The sequence below is a fragment of the Capra hircus genome, chromosome 11, assembly GCF_001704415.2.
Source record: "Capra hircus breed San Clemente chromosome 11, ASM170441v1, whole genome shotgun sequence".
Taxonomy (NCBI): Eukaryota; Metazoa; Chordata; class Mammalia; order Artiodactyla; family Bovidae; genus Capra; species Capra hircus.
In genome coordinates this window covers 10,571,705-10,594,475 of record NC_030818.1, presented here as the reverse complement: position 1 = coordinate 10,594,475, position 22,771 = coordinate 10,571,705, and the positions used below count along the sequence as shown (strand labels likewise).

Below are 22,771 nucleotides of genomic sequence, written 5' to 3'. Positions count from 1 at the left end.
CTATAGCCCACCAGGCTTCCCTGTTCATGGGATCTCCCAGGAAAAAATACTGGAGTGGGTTGCCATCTCCTTCTCCAGGGATTGAATCTATATCTAAATATATGAATATCACTTCAGCCATCCCATATAAACATCAATATAGGAAAAAGATCTTGTGCCTGCTTTGCAAATAGTTGTCCTGAGACTGGCAGGAAGGCGGCGGGGCACAATCATTAAAAGAATGGCACAATTAATAAGAACAGGAGGTCACAAAAACAGGTTAGAACCTCCTAGGCCCAAGATGGCAGAAGATTTGACTTCCAGTAGATGAACCTCATTATATGCTCACTGTAATACATTAGCATCTAAATGACACCCACAGGCACCATGACAGTTTTGAGGCTGAACATAAATGGGCAAAAAGTGGGTGGTTCTCCAATTTCTGGAAATCCTTGCCCCTTCTCCAAGATGTTAGAATATTCCACCCACTCCTTAGCCTATGAAATTACCCAGCCCATAAAAACTAACCACCTCCACATCTCTGGTGCTCTTGCCTTCTGAGACAGCCCATACACTGTGGAGCCTATATCTTCCTAAATACACTATGGCTAGCTCTTGAATTCTTCCTGCAAGAAGCCAAGGACTCTCACTTTGCAGCCTGTCCCTGGGATTCAGTCATGTCTCTGCTCTTTTTGACCCCATGGACTGTAGCCCACCGGGTCCCCTGGTCCATGGAATTTTCCAGGCAAGAATACTGGAGTGGGTTGCCATTTTCTACTCCAGGGGATCTTCCCCACCCAGGGATCAAAACCAGCTTTCTGTTAGTCTTCTGCAATGGCAGGTTGATTCTTTACCACTGCACCACTTGGGAAGCCCTCCACCCTCTTCACCCTTACGGAATTTTTGCTTACTACTCAAATCAACTGACTGAACTTTATATTTATTCAAGAGGCAAAACAAGAGGTGGAGTGTAACTGACACACTAACTTGCTAATTTATTCAATAAGATGCCAGCATTGTGGTGGAAGTTATACGGAATGTGAAGTTAACGTGTGTAAATCATCAGACTGCATCATTTTCCTACTTAAAACTGTCCAATTTCTTCCCACGTTAGAACAAAAGCCAAAAAACAAACACTTGGGGGAAAAACTCGTTTAAAATTACAATTATTTTTATTTGTCTTTAGTTACGAAATTTATTCTAAAGTGAGACAAATATGCAAAGGTGATGAATTCTTGAACTTAAGGCAGTTGTTAAATGTTGCTTTTCCAGTGAACACAAACAGACGAGCGAATAAAGCAGCAGCAGCTCCAACTTTCAGTACACTCTCCAGTACCCCACTCTAGAAGTCTTTCTTGCAACACTTTCCTACAAGTATCGCGAGAACAGAGAAGTCCCCTTGGCCCCTCCCTTCGAGCCAGCTCAACTCCACCTACTTCCCGCCTGACGTCAAAGGTGCGCCGGAGTGTCTGAATAGCAGTATCGGGGGCGGAAGTGCTCTCGACGGAAGTGATCGCTGTGTGAATCGTGGGTGGGATGACCGCTTGCCGGCTCTATCAAAGGTTGCTGCGCGCATCCTCGAAGTTCATGGCTCAGCGCTTACTCGAGGGTGTGCCCCCTTCCAGGGGTCTACACGCGGGGCGTGGTCCCCGAAGGCTCTCCATCGAAGGCAACATTGGTAAGGGCCAGAAAGTAGTTGCCAGGCTTCGGCCTCCGCAGAGCAGGTTCCTGAGAGGCTAGGAAAGGGAGTTGGGCCCAGAACCCCTTCCCTTTCGATCTGATGCGGCCAGGCTGCTTGTTCTCAGCTTCCAGACCTTTCCCCACTCAAGGTGCGCTGTGTGCCTTTGCCTCTTGGATTTTTCAGACGTCAGGCCTTCGTACTCTCCCACAGGGATACGTTTATTGAGGCATAAAAGCCACGCAATCTGTTAATGGGACAAGAGCTAGCTTGTTTTCGTAGATCAGAACGGAAGCGACAAAGAGAAGGATGCAATTTCTTTGTTCTCCTAAGATGAGGTTCCTAGATTGAGGGGAGGAAAAAAGGATGTCCATTTAAAATAGCATTTCAGATAACGAATAATATTTTAGTGTGTGTCCCATGCGGTATTTGGAACATACCACCTCCCCCCCCCCAAATCTTAAATTCAAATTTAACTGAATGTCCTTATTTTATCTGGCAACCCTACCCTAAGTTCATAAACTCCAGTCATTCAGATATCACTTTCACTATTTTTGCCATGTCTCTGCTGGTCCCACTATAGTTTCTTAACATTTTTCTTAGAACAGCTCACTTTTTAAACTTAAAAACGTGTGTTAAATTAAAAATAACTGTTATAAGAGTGAATAGAAGTCCAGTACCTTAAAAATATTTCAAAATAAAATGAAAGCAAAATATTCAATTAGTAACTGTTAGTTACTAATGTTGCTAACGTCTGACTTGAGGCTTTTACCTGTAGGGTGCTGAGCCCTAAAAAAGGATTAGGAAGTTTTAAGTATTGAAGACTTTTAGCAGCAAACTGACAATTTCTCAATTTGTTCATTCAACAAACAGCCCTTTGAGCAACTTCTGTATTTCAGCACTGCTGTTGGCCCTGAGGATACAGTAGTGAACAGAACAAATAAAAATCTCTGCTCTCATGGGACTCTAGTAGAGAGAGATACACAATAAACAACATAAATAGTATGTTAGATATTAAAAAGTGTGATGGAGGAAATACAGGATTGAAAAATTGAAGGAAGTTGCAGTTTTAAGTTGAGTTGTCAAGGCAGGCCTCACTGAGAAGGTGATAATTTGAGCGAAAGCCTGAGGAAGATGAGGGAGTGAACCATGTGGATAATGTGGAGAAGAATCTTCCAGGCAGAGGAAAGATCAAGTGCAGAGGCCCCGAGATGGGACGTGTGTTCAGGGAACAAGGTGAAAGCTGCTGTGGCTGGAGTGGAGTGAGGCAAGGGGGCAGGTGAGGGAGATGAGGTCAGAAGGTAAGGGGTGGCTAGATTGTATAGGCCTTGTAGTCCATTATGGAATTTTACTCTGACTGAGATGAGAAACTGTTGGAAGATTTGAGCAGTCAAGTGACTTGATTTGACTAAGATTATAAAAAGATCACTCTGGCTGATATGTTGAAAATAGAAGGTGTCAGGAAGTTGCTGCAGTGATGAGTTATGGTGTGTAGGACCAGGATGTTAACAGTGGAGGTGGTGAGAAGTGATTCGATTCTAATTTCATTTAGGGTAGGGCACACAGGAATTGGTAACAGGAAATTGTGGAGTACAGCATAAAAGGGGTCAGTGATGACTCAAATCATTCTGGCTTGAGCAACTTGAAAGATGGAGTTCCAATTCTCTTAGATAGAGAAAAGTGGGAATAACAGTCTGGGGACAGAAGGGTGATTTCAAGTTTTTGGTTTTAGGCATGTTAGATTTTTATATGCTTATTAGATATCTAAGTAGGGCTGCTGAATAGTCAGTTGGATATATGAGTCTAGAGTTGAGAGTCTCTCTGGATTGTAGCTATACATGTAGATGGTATTTAAAGCCAGGAGCCTATGTATGTTGATAGAGAGGACCATGTCCTGGGCATGCAGATGTTAAGAGAGATTGAGACAATGGGAAGGAACCAGCAAAAGAGACAAAGAAGGAGTGACCACTGAGATGAGAGGAAAGCCAGAAACATGATATGCTGGAAACTAAATGAAGAAGGTGTTCGGGAAAGAAATGATCAACTGTATAATGCTGTTTGAATACTGGAACTCTTTGGTGAACTTGAACAATTTATAGGAGTGGGGGCATGAAAGTCTGATTATAGAAGTTCAAGGAGAATGGGAGGTGAGGAATTGGAAACAGTGGGTTAAGACCACTGTTTGCAGTTTTCCTTGAAAGGAGAGATGTAGAGTAATAGCTGAAATGGGACAAGGGTTTGAGAGAGTTAGATTTTTTTTTTCTTTTCTTTTTGTAAGAGGAATTAGATCATGTTTATAAGCTGATAGAAAGGGAGAAAATTGGTGAAACAGGAGAGAGAATAGACTTGCCAGAGTGATTTTAGTAAGCAGGAAGGAATGGAATCTCTTGCCCAAGTTAAGAAAGATTGGCTTTAGCTAGGAGCAGTTTATCCCTAATAAACAGGGAGAATAGCAACATAAATGATTACTGACTTGAGTAGGTGCAGTGGGAACTTGGGGAACATCTTCTGGTTGTGTCAGTGTCTCAGTAGAATAGGAAGAAGGATCAGCTGAGTGTGAGGAGAGAGGAAAGACGTGAAATAGTCCAGCGAGTGAGCAGGAGAAGTGTAGAACCGCTGGGCGGCATTAAGGACCCATTTGGACTCAGCGGTCTTGAATTTTAAGTGAGACCAGTCACCACAGATGTGTGTTGTCCTCCAGCTAAATCAGAAACATTGAAGGGAATGAGAGGGGCTACCTGCCTCATGGTGTTTTTTAAAAAAAGATTTTCTCTCCTATACTTGGGGAAACATGCCGCTAAAGGAAACTTTGTCCCCAGAGCCCAGAGAGGTACTGAGTACTTCACAAAATCAGTGGTTTGGACGGATGATCTAGTGAAATTTGAAGTGCCTATCCCAGTTTTCCTGCCTTTTGCTTCTCTTCTTATCCTTTCCAGATTTCTGTGCCGCCTCCTTGCTTTCTCCTGCAGCCAAAGCTCAGTGGGTGCCTGCTGTGGAGGTAGGCTCAGATGTGGTCGAGGCCTTCTCTTGTAAGGAACTCACGGCTAAGTGGGAGGAGCGGACTTCTAAGCATAGTTTGTGTACCAAATGATGAGTGCTATGTTCGGACATGGAGACTTGGAACCTCTGGGGTAGGAATTCCTCCCCCAGAGGAAAGAGTGTTCTAGGCACAGGAAGTAATATTTGCCAACACAGAGCCTCAGGAGACATGCAGTTTTAATATCAAGCTTGTGCCGGGAGTTTGAAGGGCCTGTGAGAGGATAGCAGAACAAGAATCTGGAAGGGTAGGATTTGCCAGATGCTGGACAGCGAGGAGTTTCTCACGTAGGCTGTGGGAGGCTACTGAAGACTTAAAGCTAGTGTGTGCCATGGCCAGATTAATTTTTAAAAGGAAGTGGACTAGAATGAATAAATAAAAATAAAACTTCATAAAGTGGGCATTTTGTATGTCTTATTTGCTGCAGTACCCATCATGCCTTGCGTCCAGTTTGTTGAATGAATGTTGGAGTAGACTAGGTATTGTGGCCATTGTAGTTGTTGGAGGGAGGGAAGATGCAGGCCTGAACAGAGAGAATGGTGGACATCACCGGACATCATGATGGCGTGAGGAAGGTTTTGGAAGTGGAATTGACAGGACCTGGTGACCACTTGGAGGTGAGAGAGAAGGAGCCTTAATTTAGACACTGACTGAAAACTGAGGATGGGAATGAAGGAAGAAGCAGTCTGGGGATGTAAGAGTGATATTTAGAGGAGGTGCCTCTGAGACAAGAGATAGATGTTCTGAGGTGGATTAGAGAACCTGAGGTAGATGAGAGTAAGTGCCTGAAGTGCATAGACAGATTGGAGCTGCAGTCCCAGACATGGAAGTTGTTGACTTGTCAGGGTAGTTGTTGAAGTCTTGGAAGTGAATGCAGTTGCCCAAAGGAAGTGTGACTAATGCGAAGTGGACTGGGGGATCTTAATCTGGCTCTTTCTAGTTTTATCTCCCATTATATTAGTCTCCATCACCCCCACACGGTGATGACTCTCCCCAGACAGAATTGGGCACTGCCTCCTCTGTGTGCTCACATAACATTTTGTACCTACAACTTCTGCTGCACTTGAGTTCTGTTGAGACTGTTGACACCCTCGGTGCTTTCCCTGGATTAGCCACAGAGTGTCTTGTTCATCATTGTGTCACCAGCATCTAACCCACGTGTGGCCTATGGTACTCAGCCAGTGTTTGCTAGATGCTTGAATCCTGGGCTGTGATAGCCATGTGCAAGTTAGTCACTGGTACTCACACAGGAAGTGCAATAAACTGCTTTTACAATCAAACAGTTACCTTGTTCTCTAACCACAGGTGACATTCCCCCGCCCCCACAAAAATCAGAGTATCCATTCAGGAAACCTGAACAGGGGAAGGTGAACCCCTGTCCCAGCTGGAGTTAGATAGGTTTAGAGGGACTTGTTTTGCTGCTCTAAATCTTGTTAATCTGATCCTGCAGGTACAGACAGTAGCATGGAAGGAAAATAGATCAGTGAAGCAGCAAGTAATGGCATCCAGCATGAGTTGTGAGCCATATGCTATGATTAAAAGTCAAAGCTTGGGATCTAGAATCCCTTAAAATCTAAAAAATTAAATACCTAGCCTATCTTTTTTATATAAGTGTATCCATCACTAAAGTGTATTATCACCTTCCAAAGTCAGTTATTTTGTGTTTACAAACCTAAATTGAAAAAGGATTGCTGTAGGAACTATTGTTAGTCATCTCAGAGTAGTCTCATTTTTATTTTTTTTTAATCTTCATTTTCAAAGACCCAACAGAGAAGAAGAAACCTCCCTTTTGCCATTTAGAGGCTTTTATGTAAAGCAGTGGAGAGCCTTCCTAATAACATATCCTCCAGCATTCAAAATTAGTGATTTAATATCACTAGTGTCATCTTTTATTTTCCTTAAGTGTAAACATTTGGGCAAGTTTCCTAGGGAAAAAAAGGAATCTTTGTATATTGGATACAATGTTAGGAATAAACTGGATTCTCTGTTTCTGTGATTTACATCATTCCATCCATCCATCTCATTCTTAGCACTGGCCAGATACTCAGGATGCAAAGGAAGTAAGGTTAGTCCCTGTCTTCAAAAGGTGAGTTCCCAGTCTAGCTGGAGAGACTGATGAGTCAACAAATAATTACACTGTGATGCCTTTTAAACTAGAACAGGCAGTAATTAACTATGCCCAGGGATAAAGTGGAGCTGGAAAGAGTTCAAGGAGACCTCACTGAGAAGGAGACAGTGAAAGGATGAATCAGCTGGTGGGCAGAGCTGGGGAGGACATTCCGGATCAGTGAGGGTCTTGTGCTGAATGCAGAAGCTTAATTTCCACTTTGGAAGTTGTGAGGAATGTTTTTTTTTTTCCTTTTTTTAACAACGAATTTTTTTTTCTTCTCCTGAAAAGAAGATGAAAGTAATCAGGGCTAAAATATATCAAGTTTCTTTTAAGTCAGCTGATGATTTTTTTTCCCAGAATGCTTTTAGGCTCAGAGCCTGTCTGATCGTGTGTGCTTAGCCTCAATATAAGTTCCTTGAGGGCAGCATCTCAGCTTACTTCATTTTAGTTATAGTACCCGCCGTTAGTGGCTATTCAGTAAACATCTGTTGGTGAATGAATGAATATAGCATCAGATATAGTTCCTGAAATAAAGGCTTTAAATTTTCTTTGGCAGAATTTTTTTGCTTAAAGATAGGCAGTTTTATATTTACTGCTTTTGGTTGCTTCTTGGTAAAGGATTTTACATATTCAGAAGAAAATGCCTAGAGATGATGGTATATTTAAGAGGCTCCCATGAACTATGGCTATATTTAAAATGATAGATCATTTTGAGTGTTACATCAAGATACTATCTTAACTACTAGGTTTTAGTATAATGTAGCTGTAACAGGCATTGTATTGCTAGTTTATAGAAAAACTTGAGGGAGGGAAAAAAAAAACATGATTTAGGAAAAGATGAATGTTAACAACAGAACTGTTTGATCCATCCTGTGGAATGACAATACTGGTGCTAATAAAAGTCAACTTGTTGATGTAATGTGCTCTAATAACAGAGTACCTCCCACCCTTTCTCAGGTCATGGCACGCATAATAAAGTACAGTGATAGCCAAGGCCCTAAGAGAAGGTTTAATGCTGCTTACGAGGTGAAACTGCCCAAATTTCATGATATTAGAAGTATACTGAAAAAGAACAGGTAATTGTGCTAAGTCTGAGATAATGATATCAGAAGACGCTGGTGCTCAGCATAGAGACCAGACAAGGGGAGGCATTTTTCAGTTGGCCCAGTGTTATTCTGAAGAAGAGAACTTCTGCACACAGATGTTCTGGTCACCAGGAGGAAACCAGTGTAGCCCTGGAGAACCAGACAGCACCATTCTTGTGAAACCCCTGGGAATATTTTAAAACCGAAGTCTTAAAAAAATAAAAAAAAACTTATAAGGAAAAAACTATTATGGTCAAGTATCGTAACCCCCAAAAAAGTATTATAAATACATAATTTTGAATTATTTTTAAAAATAATTATTCCGTATTGGTGGGTGGTGCTTGGCACAGCTGAGCTCCACTGGAGTGCAGTTCTGTGTTCATTCTATGGTAGATTACCCAGGCTCTCAGCCCTACAGTGACATGGATGGCAAAGTTCCTAGGACCGTCCATCAGCATCCACTGTTATTCTTTGCTGAAAGTCTAGCTTCTCATTTTTAAAGTGGCTTTCCAAAATTTTTGGAATGGGGAGTGGTGGGCAAGTTGGGGGTGTTGCACTGGTGTGATTGTTCCAGTAATTGGGACTGTATATTTCCCATTACATCTCATTTATTGGCATTCCGGGTTTTGTGTGTTTAAATAGCACCAGTCTCAGAGTACTGACTGCCCTTGGATGAACTAATAGTGTCTGATCTCAGAGGTGAAGTTGGCACGCCCTACTCCTCAGGGCTCTTCCTTTCCATCTGCAATTGTTCCTTGGGTAGTTGTTTTTAACTTTTAAAAATTTAATTCTAACAACCATTTTACCCCACCCATGTAAGAAATAAGTTACCTTCATCTTTTGATGTGAATTAAAATTGTTTTTCAGCCCATAGCCAGGAACCATGTTTTAGCCTTAATCAAAAACCTGCAATCTAAATATTGACCATTTCTGCCAAATATTTTGAACCAGGGGTGATTCAGGGCAGGCAGATGTCTGATAATAGAAAATTCAACCAGTTTATAGTTCCTCCGACCCTGTTGGGCACTCCATGACAAGCCCAGAAGGTCTTTTTGGTAGTCTGGGATGTGGGTTTAGAACCTATATTTTTTAAAAACCACTTCTGTTGATTGTTATCAGACTGTTCTGGATAGAATCTGAAATGTAAGTCTACATCACAGTCACTTGGGGCATACTTTAAAAATGTGGATTCCTAGGGATCCAACTTCAGAGGTTCAGATCCTGTTAGGAAACCAAAATTGAGACCCATGAAAAATCAAACCAATTAAATGCTAAATGTATCAGAGGCAGTTAATAAATATTTGTTTGAGTCAACTGCCCAACATGGTAGGAATTTGGTGTGAGCTAGAGATGTCCTGAACTTTGTGGAAGAGGTGGGCCTTGGGCATGGTGGGGAAGGGATTTAGACACAGGCGGAGCAGAGCAGGGGAAGGCATTTATTCACTGAAGTGTGGGAGGGGCAGAGGCACACACGAGCTCAGTGGACGTGGGATTGAGAGATGAGCATGACTGTACAAAACGCACAGATTTCTGTGTTTGTTCTTCACCCCCTGTGTTCAGAGAGGAGTTGGAGCAGTGTGTAATAAATGTCACATATTGGATGTGTGGGCTCTCCTGCTGAGACATCTCTTTACTCCCAGTCATCAACCATGAATGGCTGATAGAATCAACTTAAAGGATGCCTCCCCTTTCCTTCTCTTGGTTCCATTTGGGTTCCTCCTAAGGGTAGAATTCACTTGAGGAAGATCATCTCTGATAGGGGAGATTGAGCCCCAAGTGTTCAGTTGTTTTGGTTCATGTTTTGGTTTTTAACAGATGTGGGTTTTGTAGGGAACTGAAATCAATAATCTATGTTTTATTCACTTGGCTGGGTCATTAGTCTGGGCTTTGGTTCCTGCCTTGGAGGAACCCCGTCTTCTACTTAGAGAAACAGAATTACAATGGCAGTGATGGAGTCTTATCCACATTGCCAGGCCAAGCACAAGCATTGGCGGGCCAATCCAGCTTATAGGTGTAAGGTCCTGAAAGGCTGCACACAGGGTGTGTATCTAAGCAGAATCTAGAAGACTGAGTAGTAGCTGGTCAGAAGAGGAGAGGAGGCGCTCCAGGAAATGGGAAAGCGTATGCGAAGTCGCATTTGCAGCAGACCACATGGCCTGATTAAAGTTGCAAGGCGTTTGGTCCAGCAGGAGCTCAGGATGTCTGAAGAGAAGCTGAGGCAGAGCAGTCTATGCAGGGGCCAGGTTTTGATATGTCTTATATGCCATGCTGGACTTGCCTGGTGGCTCAGACAGTAAAGAATCTGCCTGCAATACAGGAGACCTGGGTTTGATCCCTGGATCAGGAAGATCCCCTGGAAAAGAAAGTGGCAACCCACTCCAACCTATTGCTTGGAGAATTCCATGGACAGAGAAGCTTGGTGGGCTGCAGTTCATGGGGTCATAGAGAGCTGGGCATGACTGAGAGACTTTCATCGTCACCACCACCATCATACGCCATATGCTAAAGGGTTTGAATTTTGTCATGAAGGGAGTTGGGACCTGTCACAGGATTTTAAGCAGGGTTATTTTGTGTGGTGTGGCTGCTGCAGTATGAATAATGCATTGAAGAGGGCAAAGCCAGAGTTTGAGAGGCAAGAAATGAGAGCCTGGTCTTGAGTGGGAAATGGGAGTAGAGAGAAGGACAGATGGGGAAATTTTAGAAGGCATCTTCAAAAGCACTTGGTGGCCACTTGAGGTTTGGCAGAGGAGGAAGAAGTTGTGACTGAGTGGATGGTGCTCCTGTGCCCTGAGATTGGGATATGGGAGGAAGCTCAGTTTGGTGGGGAAGACGGTGAGTTCATTTAGCAAATGTCAGTACTTTGAGGTGCTTGTGGGACATTCAAGTGGAAATGTCTGGAGGGCTCTTAGATAGTGAGTCTGGAATTTAGGAAGGTGTGGGCTAGATGTTGGTGTAAATGGGAAAAGAGAACTTAAATGTTGCGGTGCTGGGTTCATTTCATCTCCAGAATATTTCTCATAGCACTCACTGCTTCCCACCTCCTCTGCTGTTGCTTTGGTTGAAGCTCCTGTTACGTTCCAACTGGTCTGTGTCTACATCCGTCCATTCTTACCTAGCTGGTGGAGTGTCTTTTAAAAATGAGATGGTAACTTGTTATTTTCCTGCTTAAAACTCTTCCTCAGTGATTTCCCGTTGCCCTTAGAACAGAATTCAGACTTCTTCGCATGGTACAAGGCCCCATGTGGCCTGGCCCCGCCCTGCCTGCTGCCCTCTCCACACTCATTTTGAGCCGTCCTTCGCCCTCTTTGGACCACACTGTTGCTACAGTGCCTTCTTCAAGGCCACAGATTTCTCTTCTGTCTTCTTGTGCACTGTTCTTTTCCTGACCTTTCCCCCCACCCTTGGCCTGGCTGCTCCCTCTCCCCTTACCCCACCCGTGACCTGGCCAGTCCTCATCTTTCAGGTTGTACCTCAGGTCACATTTTTCAGGGGAGCCTTCCTTGATCTTTTGAGCCACATTTGAGTCAATATGCATTTTTCTTGCCTAGCACTTAACACTGCTGTTAGTTACTCATGTGTTTATTTGGTGTCTGTCTCTCATACAAGCTCTGTGAGGGCAGAATCCATCCTGTGTTTTGTTTACCATTGAACCACCAGTGCCAGACGGTTCTGAGCACATAATAGCACTCCCTGAGTATTGGTTAGATTTGTTGAATGAATGAGGGTCATTGTCTTCATTTTCTACAGAAAAACTTACAATTTTATACTGTCAAAGAATAACTGACTGTGATTCAAGGTTTATAACATATGTAGTTGATTTCATCTACGTTTGAGAGTCTATTCCATTTTTAACTGGTATTAAATATTCCTCTGGGAGGTTGGGGCAATAAAATTACAAATTAAATCTTAGGGGTATTTTTCCTCCCTGTTACCTGCATTCATTTGGTTAGCACAGCATGATCTATCATCTGTCTGACAATGATGTGGCTGCTGAGTTGGGCATTTGTGGAAGAGTTGAGTAGCAGCCTTCTCCTGTAACCCTGATTTGGGAAGTGTCCCAATACATGCTGTTTGCATTGCAGCTGTGGGAAAATCCACCTTTGTGAAGTTACTCACGAAAACTTACCCAGAGTGGCACATAGCTACAGAACCTGTAGCAACATGGCAGAATGTCCAGGCTGCTGGCTCCCAAAAAGTAAGTTTTCAGTTGTGGTGGGTAGTTGGCAGGCTTGGGTTCATAAACTAGTTGTAGTAATCTAATTTGCTCCGAGTAGGTAAAGTAGTCCGTTTTGTGTCTCCTTTTTAAAATAGCTTCATTTCAGAAAGCAGACCATGTACATCAGGGAGGGATGGCTTGTTTGAATGTGTTTAGTTTTGATTTTTGTAGTTTTTACATTTCTGTTTAAGTGATTGCCTCTGTTCTTTTCAGTTTCCCAAAGCATGGCCAGCCATCCTGGCATTGAAGATTAAGTTTGTCATTCCTACCCTTAAGTATTTTGTTGAAACTGACCATCAGGATTCGTAGTTAATTACAGTGATTTTAGCTTAGTTTTGAAGTCTTAGAAATTGAAAGGAACCTTAGAGAACATCTTGTCACATTTTGAGTCAATGCAGAAATCATAGCTAGCATTTATAAAGTGCATACTACATGCCAGGCACTGTCCCGTCCCAAACACTGTACGTTTCACAGATGCCTCGTGGCTGAAGCCCTCCTGTCAGGTATGTTGCTGTGGGAGAGGCCACGGGGTTGGTTTCTCACCAGCCACATCAGTGTGAGTAGGGACCAACCAACTGGATGTGAACCTTAGAAGCAACTGAGTGGCAGCATCTCCGCAGACTCCTGTAGTTCCAGGAGCAGTCATGAGTACCTCATTCTTGCTTTTAACAGCCTATTGTTAGAAAGTTCCTGTATGAGCCACTTGGCATACCTGTGACTCTGATTCATTGGTTCAAGTTCTGACTCTTAAGTCCTTTAACTTTTCCACATGGCACCTCTTCATTCATTTCTAAGGCAATGATTTCTTGCCTTTTTGCCCCCTCGAGTCTTCTCTTTGAAACCAAATACCGTTTTCCTCCAGACTGTTTCTCATGCAGAAGTAGCTTTGTGTAGGAGATGCTCTCCTGTTTGTTGGTTTCCCACCAGATGTTGGTAGCACTCAGAGCTGAGCAGGACCTCTTGGCTGTAGTCTGCCTGGTACAGAATACCATAGAACTGGTTCTCCGTGCCCTTTTCTTGTTCTTCCGACTTAGGATCGGGTCACCTTTTTTGGCAGACACTTAACTTATTGAGGATACTTGTTTTAACTGTCTCCATCTATGTATGCGCATGTGTGTCTGTATTTGTGAAATTAACTTTTCTATTTAGTAAATAAATAATCTTTTTCTGAGTATGCCACAGGGCACCTGCTTTGGGGATTTAAAAATATATCCACAGATTTGGTACTGTTTCCTTCTTGAAGGAAATAGTATTAATTCTTTTATTCTTAATTCTCCCCTGGAGTGTGATCTGGACTTAGTGACTTGCTTCTAATGAGTACAGTGTAGCAGGATTAATAGTGTGTGCCTTTCTGTGGTAGGTGGTAAAAGACATTGTATCTTCCATCTTGCTCTCTTTCGATCACTTTTGGCTCTGGGGCTGCCAGCTGCCCTGTGATGCAACATACCTGTCTGTGAAGAGGTCCACGCAAGCAAGGAACTGGTCCTGCCAAGAGCCGTGTGAGAGTCTTCTTGGAAGCAAATCCTTGAATCCCCAGTCAAGTCTTCAGATGACTGTAGCCTCGGCCGATATCCTGACTGAAATCTCATGGAGAACCCTGAGGCAGACCACCTGGCTAAGCTGTATCCCAAATTCCTTTCCCGCAGAAGTGGATTTAGTGAATGGCTTTTTTGTTTAAGCCACTAAATTTTGGCATAATTTAGATAATTACTACTCTCATAATCCCACTGTCTAGAAATAAAATAGTTAACATCTTTGTCCTTTAAAATTTTTTTCCTAGAAAGAAGAAAATGTGTATGTTAACACATATAAATGTAGGAAACATACACACATTTCATCTTTTTTTAAAATTTATTTTTTTATTTATGGCTGTGCTGGGTCTTCGTTGCCACGCAGGCTTTTTCTCTAGTTGCAGCAAGCAGGGACTTCTCTGTGCAGTGCTCAGGCTTCTCATTGTGGTGGCTTCTCTTGTGGCGGAGCACGGGCTCTAGGTGAGCAGGCCTCATTAGTTGCAATGTGTGTGCTAAGTCGTAGGTGGCGCATGGGCTTATTTGCTCCAAGGCATGTGAGATCTTGCCGGACCAGGGATCCAACCAGTGTTCCCTGCGTTGGCAAGTCGAGTCTTTACACTGTGCCACCAGGGATGCCCACATTTCCTCTTTTAAAATAAAAATTGTGATTGTCGCTTGCACATAACTTGATGCACAAGGTCTCCTTCCTTTCACAGTAATGTCACTTTAATGGTTGCCGTATACTGTATGATGTGGTGTGCTATCATTTAGTTATCCAGCCTTATTTTGAATGTTTACTTTTCCAATTTCTGCTTATTATAAAGTGTCACAATGATGAATATTTTTGTACCTATATCTTTTTTTCTTTTTAATGGCTTAATTTTGAGGGTAATCTAGAAGTGGTATTTGGATGTCCAAAAATTACATGTTTTGTTGAGACTTTTGTTACATTTTGTAAAATCTTCCTTCAGAAAAGTTTTACTATTTTTCTCATATTTTTAGCAACACAGGGTGTTATTTTTTTTATCCTTTCTGACTTGAGAGTGAAGAAAATGAATGGTATGTTATTTTATTTTACATTTATTTGATTACCAATTTGTAAGGCCTCCTCAGACAGCCATTTTGCTTTTTTGCATTTCTTTTTCTTGGGGATGGTCTTGATTCCTGTCTCCTGTACAATGTCATGAACCTCCGTTCATAGTTCATCAGACACACTGTCTATCAGATCTAGTCCCTTAAATCTAATTCTCACTTCTACTGTATAGTCATAAGGGATTTGATTTAGGTCATACCTGAATGGTCTAGTGGTTTTCTCCACTTTCTTCAATTTCAGTCTGAATTTGGCAATAAGGAGTTCATGATCTGAGCCACAGTCAGCTCCCAGTCTTGTTTATGCTGACTGTATAGAGCTTCTCCATCTTTGGCTGCAAAGAATATGATCAATCTGATTTTGGTGTTGACCATCTGGTGATGTCCATGTGTAGTCTTCTCTAGTGTTGTTGGAAGAGGGTGTTTGCTATGACCAGTGCGTTCTCTTGGCAAAACTCTATTAGCCTTTGCCCTGCTTCAATCTGTACTCCAAGGCCAAACTTGCCTGTTACTCCAGGTGTTTCTTGACTTCATACTTCTGCATTCCAGTCCCGTATGATGGAAAGACATCTTTTGGGAATGTTAGTTCTAGAAGGTCTTGTAGGTCTTCATAGAACCGTTCAACTTCAGTTTCTTCAGTGTTACTGGTTGGGGCATAGACTTGGATTACTGTGATATTGAATGGTTTGCCTTGGAAACAAACAGAGATCATTCTGTCATTTTTGAGATTGCATCCAAGTACTGCATTTCGGACTCTTTTGTTGATTGTGATGGATACTCCATTTCTTCTGAGGGATTCCTGCCCGCAGTAGTAGATATAATGGTCATCTGAGTTAAATCCACCCATTCCAGTCCGTTTTAGTTCACTGATTCCTAGAATGTCGACGTTCACTCTTGCCATCTCCTGTTTGACCACTTCCAATTTGCCTTGATTCATGGACCTGACATTCCAGGTTCCTATGCAGTATTACTCTTTACAGCATCGGACCTCGCTTCTATCACCAGTCACATCCACAGCTGGGTGCTATTTTTGCTTTGGCTGCATCCCTTTATCAGAAAATGAAGATCATGGCATCCGGTCCCATCACTTCATGGCAGATAGATGGGGAAACAGTGGAGACAGTGGCTGACTTTATTTTTCTGGGCTCCAAAATCACTGCAGATGGTGATTGCAGCAATGAAATTAAAAGACGCTTACTCCTTGGAAGGAAAGTTATGACCAACCTAGACAGCATATTAAAAAGCAGAGACATTACTTTGCCAACAATGGTCCATCTAGTCAAGGCTACGGTTTTTCCAGTGGTCATATATGGATGTGAGAGTTGGACTATAAAGAAAGCTGAGTGCCGAAGAATTGATGCTTTTGAACTGTGGTGTTGCAGAAGACTCTTGAGAGTTCCTTGGACTGCAAGGAGATAACCAGGCCATCCTAAAGGAGTTCAGTCCTGGGTGTTCATTGGAAGGACTGATGTTGAAGCTGAAACTCCAATACTTTGGCCACCTGATGCGAAGAGCTGACTCATTGAAAAAGACCCTGATGCTGGGAAAGATTGAGGGCAGGAGAAGGAGAAGGGGATGACAGAGAATGAGATGGTTGGATGGAATCACCGACTTAATGGACATGGGTTTGGCTGGACTCTGGAAGTTGGTGATGGACAGGGAGGCCTGGCGTGTTGCGGTTCATGGGGTCGCAAAGAGTCGGACACGACTGAGTGACTGAACTGAACTAAGTAGCAATTAATTGAGCAACTTTTTAATGTTTATTGGATGTTTTTTAGTATTCTTTAGTGAACTGCTTGTTCAAACCTCTTGCCATTTTTCCCCCCTATTGAGATCTTTAGGTTTTTGTAATGGCTTTATGAGAGCTCATTGTCTTGTTAAATATCTTAACTCTTTGTCATATACTGTCGATTCTTTCCCCAGTTTTGTCATTTTTTTCTTTCCTTTTCTATATGGTATATTTTGCAATATAATACTTTTAAGTTTTTATGTGGTCAGATCTACATTTTCTTCGTAGTTACTGCCTTTGATGTGAAAGTTTAAAAAAACCTGTTACAAGCCCAGGATGATAAAAACATGCACTTGTTTTTCTCTTTTGCTTTTAAGGTTTTACCCTTTATGTGACTTTAAAAGTTACAGGAGTCTAATTTTCCCCCAGTTGTTATCTGCATTTCCAGTAATGGTCTTGTTGAGTTTTTTCCTGAGTGGTTATCTATTTCGTGGTTATTGTGACTGGGAAGTATTTTTCCATCGTCCTTTTCAAACTGGTTATTGCTGTTTTAAAGAAAAGCAGTTGATTGTTGTACATGTCTTGTGTGACTTAATTCTCTCTCTCTCTCTTTTTCTGCTTTATTTGCTTGAGGTTTTAGAAAATAATAGTTTTCTCTAAATCCTAATCACTTGTAAGGGCTTTCCAATATCCAAACCTCATTTCTGGTTTCTTCTGTTAGAAGTTCCAGAATAATATTAAATAATAGCAGTGATGGTAGTCACCCTTATCTTTTCTGTCTTGAGTGAAACTACCTCTAATGCATCATCATTAAGTTCTGTGCTTGTCATTCATTTCAGTAGACTCTGTGGAGGAGGTACCCTTCTATCACTAAGATAGTAACTGTTTCTATCAGTATCAGATGTTAAGTTTTCATCAGAAGCCTTTTTTAGCATCTAGTGAGATAACCATGGGATTTTTCTTTCTTTTGCTTTTTTCTTAGTGTTAGTCATAGATTTGATAATGATGTCATCCTCACATTCCTAGAATGAACCCTTTTGATCATGGTGTACTGTTGCATTAATTTGCTAATACATTGTTTGGACTTTTGCATGTGTATTTGTAAATTTAATTGGTATTACTATTTGGGTATACAGTTTTTGACAGGTTTTACCATTAAGGTTATGAAAATGAATTGAGGAGCTTTGTATTGTATTTAGCATAGAAATTGTCTATTCCTTGAAGGTATGATAGAAATTAGTTTCAGAATTACATGGACTTAGTGTTGTTTGGGGGAAATATTGGACAACTCTTTCTCCCTCAATTATTCAGTGTTTTTAGTCACTTTTGACAATTTTTTTCCAAAGAATTGCCTTTTATTAAGATTTTCAAATTTAATAATGTAAAATTAGTACATGTCTTCTTTTATGCTTTAAATTCTTTTGTATGAGAGTTGTTTTATTGTTTGTCCGATGTTGCTTATCTGTGTGACTATTTTGAAAGGAGAAGACTTGGTAGGTGATTATTCTTTTTTAAAAGGTGCAATTAATAGATTGTAATTTTTAATTCTGTTGGGGCTTGCATTCTAGTTCGTTACTCTTTGCTTTTAAATTTATTTCTCAGACTTTTTGTATTTTTAAAACTCTTTAATAAAGTTAATGATTAATTTGTGTATTTTTCCCTTTTTTTTGCCTTAATAATACTGTTGGCCCAAAAGGTTCGTTAGGTTTTTTTCACCCATTTTTGGCCAACCCGATAAAAGCATAGAATAAGTTCTGGCCCTATCTTCTAGATTTTGATATATGAGACTGTAACTGAAATTTCTAAAAAAATATGTAATTGTAGTTTTAACTTATTTTTTGCCTAAGAATTATTTTTAGTGTTTTACATATTCTGAGTAGATTTTGTATGTTTATTATTTTGTTAATTCTAGTTTTACTTTGTTATGATCAGTGTGGCTTATACAGTTTCTCATGGGAAACTTCCTGAGGTTTTCTTCATGGCCTGTGTATGGTCAGTTTTCATAAGTTTGCCGTGGACTTTTAAGAACAGTATGTATTTCCTGTAAATTCTATGTAGTTTGGTGTGACATATTTTATCCATTCTAAGATGCCATTGATTATGAGACATCAATTTAGTGACGCTCCTAAGGAATAATTAAAATGTCTGTTATGTTTAGTAAGCATTGTACTATGTATCCCAGTTTCCGATATGTGAAAAAAATGATTTAGAGTCTAATCCTCTGAGTTTTGGTTTTTTTTTATTAAATTCTAAGAGAAGTGAACTAAAGTTTTGTGCTTTTATTATGTTTTGCCCATTTCTCCTTGTATTTTAAAAATATTTGTTTACTTCTTTTTTATTTTTAAAATAAAATAAATGGGTCTTTGTTGCTGCACACTGGCCTCCTCTAGCCGCGGCGAGCAGCAGGGGGCCCCGCTCTCGCTCCAGTGCGTGGTCTTCCTCTTGTGGGGGCTTCGCTTGTGTAAAGCACAGGCTCTCCTACTCGGGCCTCAGTAGCTTCAGTGCGGGGCTCAGTAGCTGTGGCTCCGCAGCTCCAGAGCGCAGGCTTAGTTGCTCCGAGGCATGTGGGCTCATCCTGGACCAGGGATTGAATCCACATTTCCTGCGTTGACAGGCAGATTCTTCTCCACTGGATCACCAGGGAAGTCCCTAATGCTTTTTTTCTTAACACATCTTTGCCACATCTGCTTGCTTTTTATTTGCACCTACTTGATGGATTTTTCTGCCCCTTTGTTTTCAACTAATCTATGTCATCTTGTTTTGGTGTTTCACTTATGAACAGGATTTTTAGCTTTTACACATTTTGAGGGTCTGCTTACCATTCCTGGGAATTTTTCTCTTTGATCATGATTATATTTAACTTCTTCCTGCCACCTTATTCTTGTGCTTTCTTCTCCTTTTTTTCCCCTTTTTTCTGTATTTAAATATTTCTCTCATCTTTCTCCCCTTCATTCCTGTGGAAATTTTTACTATTTTTACTCTGCTAATGGAAACATTTAAACTAAAAATATACATGTTAAATATATATATATATATATGTTTAAGATTCACAGATACAGAAAACAAACTTGTGGTTACCAAAGAGGAGAGGGAAGAGGGAGGAACAAATCAGGAATGTAGGATTAACAGATACAAATTACTACATATTAAATAGACAAAGCAACAAGAATATACTGTATGACACAGGGAACTATAGCCATTTATGTTGTAATAAGCTATAGTGGAGTATGATCTGCAAAAATACAGAATCACTGTGTTGTACACCTGAAACTAATATAATATTGTACATCAACTATACTTCAATAAAAACTACATATATTCATGTTTAAACCTGTTTATCAATATTAATGGCATCTCCATAAAAGAAAAAAATAAAATTTACTACTTTTTTATTACTTTATTCTCCAGGCTCTACCACCCAAGCATAGAAATCTATAATTTTATAGTTCTGAAATGTTTGTCTATAGTGAAATTTCTCTCTCTCTCTCTCTTTTTCTGGCCAGGCTGTACAGCTTGTGAGATCTTAGTTTCCTAATCACGGATTGAACTTGGACCCCAGCAGTAGAATCACCAATTCCTAACCACTGGACCGCCAGGGAATTCCTGGAAATTTCTCTTTTAACTATAGAAATTGGCAGTAAACTTCTTAACCGCATTAATAATAATTTATAATTAACTCTCTTCTACTGGTCATTCACTGAACACTGTTTTCTTTTTGCCACTTCTTCCCATTTCTTGATTCTCTGATTCATTTTTCAATTGGTTGAAGTTTATTTTAGAGGAATTTTTTTTTTTTTTTTTTAGAATGTATGTGGTATTAATATAGTCTCTGAGTGATTGCTTATCTTAAAATGTCTTTAATTTCTGTTGTGGTGGTGTTCAGTTGCTTAGTCATGTCTGACTCTTTGTGACCCCACAGACTGCAGCACACCAGGCCTCCTTCACCATACCCTGGAGCCTGCTCAGACTCATGTCCATTGAGTTGGTGATGCTGTCCAACCATCTCATCCTCTGTCAGCTCCTTCTCCTCCTGCTTTCTGTCTTTCCCAGCATCAGGGTCTTTTCCCATGAGTTGGTTCTTTGTATCAGGTGGCCAAAGTATTAGAGCTTCAGCTTCAGCATTAGTCCTTCCAATGAATATTCAGGACAGATTTCCTTTAGGATGGACTGGTTGGATCTCCTTGCAGTCCAAGGGACTCTCAAGAGTCTTCTCCAACACCACAGTTCAAAAGCATCAGTTCTTTGGAATTCAGCCTTCTTTATGGTCCAACTCTCACATCCACACATGAATACTGGAAAAACCATAGCTTTGACTATAGGGACCTTTGTTGGCAGAATATTGTCTCTGCCTTTTAATATACTGTCTAGGTTTCTGTTGTAGGGAAGTGTTATGTGGTTCTGATCCTTTTTTAAATGTAAGAAATTAATATATCCCCCCTCCTTAGGTTTTTGTTTTGTTTTTATGAATTAATGACATCTTGCTAGGATAGGTCTGCGTGTGTGTGTGTGTATGTGTGAGAGAGAGAGAGAATATGAAAGCCACATATGTAAATCCGTATTAAATCCTTTCTGGTACTCAGCAAATTTCTCTGGTGGAAAGTCTCACGTCTTCAGAGATATTCTTTAATTTTTTTTCTTTGGTTTTGGCTTCTTTTTCACCTGAACTAAAACCATAGTAAAAGTACCGTTGTTTAAGTTTATTTGTGTTCTAAAATACCTAGAGATATGTCATGTTTCTATTAGACAGTGATTCTCAGTGACAGTGAAATTTGATGAGAGGGAGACACAGACCTTACAAGTAGTGGTCTTCCTCTGTTCATCTCTTTTTTGGGGGAGGGGAGTGGCATTTCACCTCTCTGTATAGGGCTCATCACTTGAGAAAGAAAATTGTTTACTTTGGGTAGGTAATTTTATCTGAAATATGGGTACTGCAAAGTTGCACATTATTTTAGCTCTTGTTTGAAGTTATTTGATACAAAATTGTATTAACTGCTGTGGGGTGGGAGAAGGTGACATTATATCTTGATGCATCTTTCCAGAAGAAAAAAAAAATACCCTACCACTATGTAACAGTGTATATTGGATCTCCTAAACTGTTTCTCTTTATTTCTAACTTTCTGCCTTTTTCTCTTAGGAAAAATTTCCTGAGCTGATACTCTGTATGTGCTGTGTGCTGTGCTTAGTTGCTCAGTCCTGTCCGACTCTGCCCAGTCGTGCCCGACTCTTAGCGACCCCATGGACTGTAGTCTGCTGGGCTCCTCTGTCCATGAATTCTCCAGGCAAGAATACTGGAGTGGGTTGCCATGCTGTCCTCCAGGGGATCTTCCCAACCCAGGTCTCCCACTTTGGAGGCAGATTCTTTACTAGTCTGAGCCACGAGGAAAGCAGTATTCTGTTTGATACTCACTAATCAGGTTTCGTGGAGTTTACAGTCTGCTGGTTACTATCTTCATTGGGAGTTTTGTTTTGGCAATTGCATTTTTTTCCTCTAAAAGTGTTCTCTTCATATTGTTCCATTTGGAGCATGGCTTCCTTTCTTTTGTTGGGGGGCATTTCATGCAGTCTGTGGGGTCTTAGTTCCCCAACCAGGGATCAGACCCTTGCCCCTGCAGTGGAAGTGCGGGGTCTTAACCTCCAGGGAAGTCTCTGGCTCCTTTTTTTGATAACCTGTTCTTAGTGTGGCAGTCTCTTGAATCTCATGGAGCTTTTTCCATTTTCTCCTCTTTCTGGCAATAGCTCTGTCTCCTGAGAGGCTGCTTGTCCCAAGCACATTGATGAGTTCACTCCTTTAGAATTGCTGAGTATTTTTATTTCCACTGATTGTCCCCTTTTTTGTTTTTATGTCTAAAGGGATATGTGCTTCATGTTCTGTAGTTGAGATAGGTTCTTTAGAAATCATGTAGGCCTCTGTACAGTTTTTTATTCTACAACAGGCTCCCTTTGGTAGCCCAAAGCCTGCTGGTAGAAGCCCCCACCCAGTCAGCCTGGTGCCTCTGCCAGCGCAGTGCCCCACTCCAGTCAGCTGGCTTCCCTGCCATCTCAGGACTGTGCCACGCACCATGGGCTCCCTACAGTCTCCAGTGACCCTGCCAGAGACCCCAGTAGATCCAAATTTGTCCTGCTTCAACCTCCAGCTCTCAGCCAGGGGCCGTTTGTGAGGCTGGTGTGTGTTTGTAGGTTGGGACTGGAAAGAGGGAGGTTGTTTTGTGACCTGCTGTGCTCTACCTGCGTTGCTCCTGATGAAACCTTCCAAAGGGTAAGACCCTTCTTTGGAATCCAGGGTTGATATTCTGTGAAACCGGACCACTTATGGTTGTCTAACCTCCCCTTCCCCACC

General features: G+C 41.3%; 1 protein-coding gene across 5 annotated transcripts in view; it reads left to right on the top strand.

The window, feature by feature from the left end:
- DGUOK (deoxyguanosine kinase) overlaps positions 1,431–22,771 on the top strand; it is a 33,664-nt gene continuing 12,323 nt past the window's right edge. For 4 of the 5 annotated variants that reach the window (XM_005686351.2, XM_013967499.1, XM_013967498.2 and 1 more), the window contains exons 1-2: positions 1,431–1,657; positions 11,972–12,084. In XM_005686351.2, coding sequence (XP_005686408.1) covers positions 1,516–1,657; positions 11,972–12,084 — 255 coding nt within the window. In that variant the 5' untranslated portion in view covers positions 1,431–1,515. The remainder of the gene's footprint in view (positions 1,658–11,971; positions 12,085–22,771) is intronic. The other variant, XM_005686349.2, reaches the window with a different exon arrangement.